At 42.5% G+C, this 6,779-nt stretch overlaps 1 protein-coding gene across 5 annotated transcripts in view; it reads left to right on the top strand.

The window, feature by feature from the left end:
- The first annotated feature begins 5,322 nt into the window (after window positions 1-5,322).
- The window catches only part of TTC21B (tetratricopeptide repeat domain 21B), a 69,631-nt gene continuing 68,174 nt past the window's right edge, over window positions 5,323-6,779 (top strand). For all 5 annotated transcript variants that reach the window (XM_064484875.1, XM_064484873.1, XM_031451581.2 and 2 more), the window contains exon 1: window positions 5,323-5,440. In XM_064484875.1, coding sequence (XP_064340945.1) covers window positions 5,420-5,440 — 21 coding nt within the window. In that variant the 5' untranslated portion in view covers window positions 5,323-5,419. The remainder of the gene's footprint in view (window positions 5,441-6,779) is intronic.

The following is a 6,779-nucleotide window of genomic DNA, read 5'->3' as shown; positions in this document are numbered from 1 at the left end:
CCCACTGATTTTGGTATAATAGTTCACTGGGGGAAAAAGATGTCCACATTACAGAAGGTCACCTGGTTCTTAGGAATCTGGGGAAGATAAATTTCTTTCTGCTTTGAGAGGCTGTCTTTCATCAGGGAGCCCAAGTCCCAGTCTCTAATGCAGCTCTGAAGTAAAACCTAGCTCTGGCTTACCCTGACAAGTTCAGTCCACTTGATATTGTCTGAATTACAATTTGGAAACAAGTTCATGGATTTTAGAGCCTTTTATAATCAGGCACTCATCTTGACAGCATCTCCTAAACCAATGGTTTGAGGATCAAGCTCTGCCTGGACCTAAGCTAAGTTCATCTCGGAATCCCTTTAGTGTTTTGGTCTTAAACCTCATTGCAGATCCCCTTGCACCACACTATATAAAATGATGAACTTCAACTACATAGAAACGACGACTTTCTAAAGTGTTCTTACCAACTATTGACACCCTAAAATCACATAAAACCTTTTTATGCTAGGCTAAGGCTGACTATTAGTACAGCATCCAGATTCTTCTCTGTGTCCATTAAATACCTTAATGATGAAGAAAGTGTAGTCAATAAATAGTCTTAATATCATATTTTAAAATGATTGTTAAAGCAGTGGTTTTTCAAAGCATGGTCTTCAGAACAAGAGCATCACATCACTTGAGAAAGTGTTAGAAATTCGTATTTTTGCCTCCCCCTCCTCACTGAGCTAGAATCTCTGCACAGGGCAGTCCAGTAGTCTGTTTTAACAAGCCCTCCATATGATGTGACGTTGGCTCAAGTTTGAGAACCACTGCTTTAAAGCATTCCTTGCCTTATGTTGGGAGGGTAATGTTCCCCAGTGGTCAAAAACATGTACGCTATTTAAAAATAAAAATTATATATGTATATATAATAGATATATTTTTTCACAGTTTTCACAATTTTTTAAGTGAACTTGGAACTCAATCCCAAAATTCACATGTGCAGGAAATTTCTACTTCTTTTAAATCTAACAAAATCCAAAGCGAAGCATCAGTCCTACTGGATTGCCAGGAAATCAATTCTCACTGAGTATTATACAATCTTTTCTCCCAGGACTCAACCAGAATCCAAGAGGCTTATATGGTGTTCAGGAAAGAGAAAGTTTCTTGACCCTCCAGTCCATTGTAGCCTCTGATGACACCGTTATTGTCCAAACTGAAGTAGATCCGTGAGGTCAGTATCCTAGACCCAGCTCTGGTGGGTGCACCCTACAACCATCTTTCCGACCTGACGTTTTGCCTCCTTCTGCGTGCATTGCCACGGATGGGGAGAGGGGAATCTCCAGAAATCATGGGAACCCATTGCTTTATATCTCTCTCCCCGTTCCTGGAAAGGACTCCTCCCTCTCTTTTCTCAAAGGCACATTTCTGATTTCTCCTACCCACCAAGAAACACAGGCTCCTTTCTTTCTTTCTTTCTTTCTTTCTTTCTTTCTTTCTTTCTTTCTTTCTTTCTTTCTTTTGATTTTTTTTTCCCTTTTTTTAAATTGAAGTATAGTCAGTTTATAATGTGTCAATTTCTGGTGTACAGCATAATGCTTCAGTCATACATACACATACACATATTCGTTTTCATATTCTTTTCCATTATAGGTTACCATAAGATACTGAATATAGTTCCTTGTCATTTCTTTAATAAACGTATCCATTTGCAAAAGATCCAAAAGGCTTTTAAAGTACTGTAAAATAGAATTTCCTGAGACGATGCAAATGTCCTAAATCTGGCGTGTCCAGTCCAGCAACCACTAGCCACATGTGGCTATTGAGCATTTGAAATGGGGCTGCTACAACTGATGAATCTACTTTTTAATTTGAATGAATTGTAGTGTGAACTTAAACAGCCTCCTGTGGCTAGTGGCTACCTTTCTAAAGGCTTCTGCTTCCACCCTGCTATAAAAACACTCATGGGCTAGCCATCTACGTGAATCAAGGGGAACAGAAAATTTGAAGAGCTACATGAAACAGCATCTCAAGGAAGTTCTCTGGTGCTGAGTAGAAGGGTGTTCATTGCACTGTTTAACTTTCCTATATCTTTGAAAATTCTCAAAATAAAAATTCGTAGGAAAAAAAAATCCTGCCACAAATTAAAGCCCAGTTATAAATGGATTTATGAGCAGGGATCTTGAGGTATGTGCTCCAGCTGTTTTAATTCAGCCAGTTCAGACGAGTGGTAGGGCTGATGAGGAGGGCCCAGTGCACGAGAAACCAGGAGACGAATGTGAAGAGAGAAAACCTGAAGACTTTTGAGGTGGGGAAAAAAAATCTCCTCAGTCGTCAGCAGGAAAACAGAATCCCCGCCTCCAAGCATTCCTCAGAATGGGCGGGCTCCTTCCCGAAATAGATGGAAGCCCTGCACCGGGGTGGAGGGAATGTCACGGGCGGCAGTGTGAAGGATACTCTGATGGGCTTCTGGCTTAATTCCTCACAGATGAAGAAGTCGGGCTGGTAAAGCAAGAGGTATTTAGGGAAACACATTGGAGCCACAAGCTGGGAAGAGATAGTCTGGTGGGGCAGGGGAGTCATACAGGGACTGGTAGCCACAGATGTTGAAATGGACGCAGGGAAGGGAGGGAACAATGGAAAAGACAGAGAAAGAACTACATTTGCCACACCCAAGGAAGATCGCGCTAGACCATAACATCCTGCAGAACCTCTAGTCTACGGGGCAGGCACAAGGTCTCTCTTCACTCCTTTATTTCTGCAGACGCAACACTTGACATTAGCATGTATTGCCTCAAAGAAGTATTGGTGACTATTTGGAAACACTGCCCGAAACAAAGTTTTTGAGAATCAGACACCTAGAAAGCTAAAGCCTGATTCTTCTCAACCTTAAGATAAAAATTAGAACAGAGCTCTGGTTATCACACATCCAGAAATAACAGAGAGTCTAGGAAAATGTGCAGTGTGCATTTGAAGTCAGGGAAGATTTTTCAGACATGAACTTGGACCTAAGTGAGTAAAATCTAACCTAACGTACTGTCTTACCTTAACATCACACCAGGTAGACAGGGAGTGATCAGTATTCTTTGTTGTTATTCCATCAACTAAAGATTCTTTAAAGTAGTGGAAGGAAAGACAGATGCCATCTTGTCAAGATATTCTGTATAGCACGGTTGTAAACATTTAAATAATTCATTATTTGTATTTCAAAGACCACACTCTTTTGAAATGTATTTGTTTTCTCTCTTACTTTTGCATAGATGAAATGTCAAGATGTCAAGAAAATCAAGAAAAAAATTACTCCTGGTCAGTCTCTGTCACAGTATGTGAGTAGAAACATTCTCTACATCTGATAGTTCAGGTGAGGAAGTAGCAAATTTCCTGGTATCAGATGTTCTTAGCCACCAGACAGCTGAAATGCTCAGTTATTTTTAAAGAAAAAGTATCATCCAGTGGCCTAAAAGGAGTTAATTGTAGGAACCGAGGGGAAGGATTCCCTGGACTATAACAATTGATGTGAATTTCACTTTATTCTTGATATGCTAATCCTTACAGCTGGGCAAAGACAACTCAATTTAGCCCATTTATTGCCCTTAATACAGCTATTAAAGCTGCTAATTTATTCATTTCCTTTTGTGAAAATTTATTTAATGTCTATCTACCTTTACTAGACTTTAAATTCCAGGAGGAGAAGACAAGGATTTTATTCTCTGCCATCGGCACTCATTAAACATTTGGTAAATGAATGAATGATTAAATAACACATTGTTAGAACTCAGATCACTTCCTCAACTTTCTCCATAGTGTCATTTAGCAAAAGGAATAAGAAAGGTAAGTGACAATTATCATCTTCTCCCTAATTTACTTAAATGAATAAAACTGGAAAATTTTAAAGGGATGAGTTATGAAAACCGTCTAATTTTTTTGCATCAGCAGACACCATGGTTCATACACAATTCAAATGTACATTTGTACTGTCTTATTTGGAAAAGAAAAGAGGACCAGATAGCATGTGTAAGGCTGGATCACAGAAAGTTAGCTTGATTGTCTGTTTTTTTAATCATGATCCTCAGATACTTTCTTCCAGATGAACTCTTCCCTTGAAACCAAAAGCATACAGTTTAAAATTATATTCTCTGCTGAGCACTTTGGCATGTGGTATTGTTGCACGCTAAATACAGATTAAACTACAGGCTTTGAAAATCAGACCAGCAGGTGTTACCGGTTGTCCATCACCACATTTAGCTTGACTATGAATGTTGGAAACAAACAAAAAACCCACTCTTCATGAAAATAATATATGCCTCTTTGGGTAGAATGCTCTTATAAGGGAAACCAGTGAGAAATACTGCCTAGCACTGCAGCCTGTGACGGTAGTCACCCTTCCCCTCAAGATCGTCATTACTAAACCACTGGCATGAAAAAAGGTTCAGGTTCGTTGCTGCTTAACAAACTTAAAATCTGATTTAAGGCAACTATGAATCATAGTAACTAAAGTAAGATAATTAGAACTAGGATTGAAAATTGGAATCCATGTTAAGAGTTTGCAAAGATTATTTAAACCTCACATCTTAACCACTGTTTTAAAAATATTTAAGAAGAAATAGGAAATCTCTTAGTTCATTACATTTCAATTTAATTCACTAAATAACTGAAGAGATCTATGAGCAACTGGCAAGTTACCCGATCAGTACAAAAATAAACGTTTTCGTAGGAATTAATTTTATTCTTAGTTTAAAATTAGCAGTATTTTTTTAACTGAAAAAAAAAAGTTTACTTCATTTGTTCCTCCCATTATGAGGGGTGGGTGAAAATAGGACTAATTTAACGTGCTTTTTATCAACAGACACGGGATTGCAGCAACTCCTGCAAAGATGGGCCCGAGAAGCTCAGCCCTTTCTGCTGAGAACTTCTCTGCGCCACCTTGTGGCCATAATGCAAGTACTACACGTGAAAGTTAAAGGCTTTTTCCTGAGCTGGTCAGGTCTTCAAATAGCCGCATTGCGGGAACCTGCCTCTACGCAAACTTGTGGAAAAATGGTGTCCTTCTTTGTAGCCACTGATGGGAAACAGACTTGTCCGTTTTCCTACGTCCTCCCCATTTCCTTCATTCTTTAATTCCTTCTCCTTGGGCCAGCCCACGCACCATCCCCCTACAGTTGTTTCCCTGTTAGACCTCCTCTGCCTTCCCCATCATCCGGTCGGTCTCCCCCTTTCCCTCTCGCCGCCCGCCCTCCGGGTTCCCGCCCGCACCTGGACCCCGCAATCCCAGCTGCGGGGGCCCGCCCCCTCCAGCCGGCAGCCAATGGATGCGCGGCCCCGCCCCGCCCCTCCCGCCGCGTCCCGAGCGGATTTGGGCCTGGGCAGCGCGGCCCTGCGCCCCTGGCTTTTCGGCTGCGCTGGGGCGGGAGAACGTTCCGGAGGCCCGAGGCCGCGTCTCGGGGCAGCCATGGACTCGCAGGCGCTGAAGGTGAGCCGGCGGGACCTGGTCCTGTGTGGTTTTAAGGGTGGTGAGGGGCTGGGGGGCGTGGGGCGCGCGGGCCGCCTTGGCGAGGCCGCGGCTACCCTGCGGTGCCCCCCGCCTCGCGGGCGGGCCTGTAAGCTCCACCACCGGCTCTCCCGCCGCGGGCTCTGGAATCTGGAGGTCGGGGGCAGCCTTCCCCGCGCGCTGCTTTCTGAATTGCCGTTAGTGTGCTTGTCCCACCCTGTGTGTTGTGTTTGCTTTTACTTTTGTACTCTGCTCGGAAGAGTTGGTCAACATATGACTCCTAGTGCGCCTCCTGGGTGCGGTTTTGAAGGACTTAGAGCAAACTAGTGCCAGCTCGCCCGCGGAACGGTAAAAAGCACAGACAGATTGTATGGAACCAATTAAAGACATAGGGCTTGAAAATGGAGGTGTCTTTATTTTAGGGTGGTGGTCTTCCCTATTTATCACTGACCCATCCATTCAGCAAATATTGAAAGACGGTCCAGTTAAGAAATGATATGAAAACAAAGACATGAGGCTTCAAAATAAGTTACTTTGGAGCATGATGGCTTCTCCATTTGTTCACTGATTTACTTGTTCAGCACATATTGATAGAGGGCTCACTGGGTGTCCACTGGAGCTGGAGATAGTGGTTCACAGAACGGAGCAGTCCTCTCCTTCACAGATTTTATAGCCTAATGATGGAGAAAATCTTTTAAATTAATTCAGCAGATGTTTCTTGAATGCCCTCCTGTGTGTCTGGCTTTATTCTGAGCCCTGCAGTAATAAAGCTAAGAAAACCCCTTCCAAATCTTCCTACATTTGTGGAGGGGGAGTCAGTAAACAAATCAATAACACGTGTACCATGTTGGTGATGAGTGGATGGTGGACAATTTGGCCATGATAAGGAGTGATGGAGTGTCTTTTGCTTTTTTTGCCTAAAGTTTTTTTTTTAACATCTTCCTGTGAAGCCTTCCCCTAAACTCAAGTATTTTTATTTCCTTAAATGTATCTTTTTACTGCCACCCAAGTTAACTTTTTATTAAAAACACTTTCATGCTAAAAACTTGTTTAGCTCCACATCACTTAGACTAGAGGAGCAACTAAATCTGAGGCGCGTCTTGACCCTGGCGTTCTCTCCAACCTCGTTGTCTGGTACTTCCTGTTGTGCTTCAGGCTCTGCAACAGGGAGTGGCAAGCTTTGTCGGTAAAGGGCCAGGTAGTAGGTGTTTTCAGGCTTTGTGGGCCCTAAGGTCTGTGTGGCATCGAGTCTGCCATGGTAGCGTAAAAGCAGCAAGCAAATGAGCTTGGCTTTGTTTCAATAAAACTTGACTTACGGACA

The sequence above is a fragment of the Camelus dromedarius genome, chromosome 4 (assembly GCF_036321535.1).
Source record: "Camelus dromedarius isolate mCamDro1 chromosome 4, mCamDro1.pat, whole genome shotgun sequence".
Taxonomy (NCBI): Eukaryota; Metazoa; Chordata; class Mammalia; order Artiodactyla; family Camelidae; genus Camelus; species Camelus dromedarius.
Note: the sequence above shows the minus strand (reverse complement) of the source record. Positions and strands in the feature narration are given on the sequence as shown.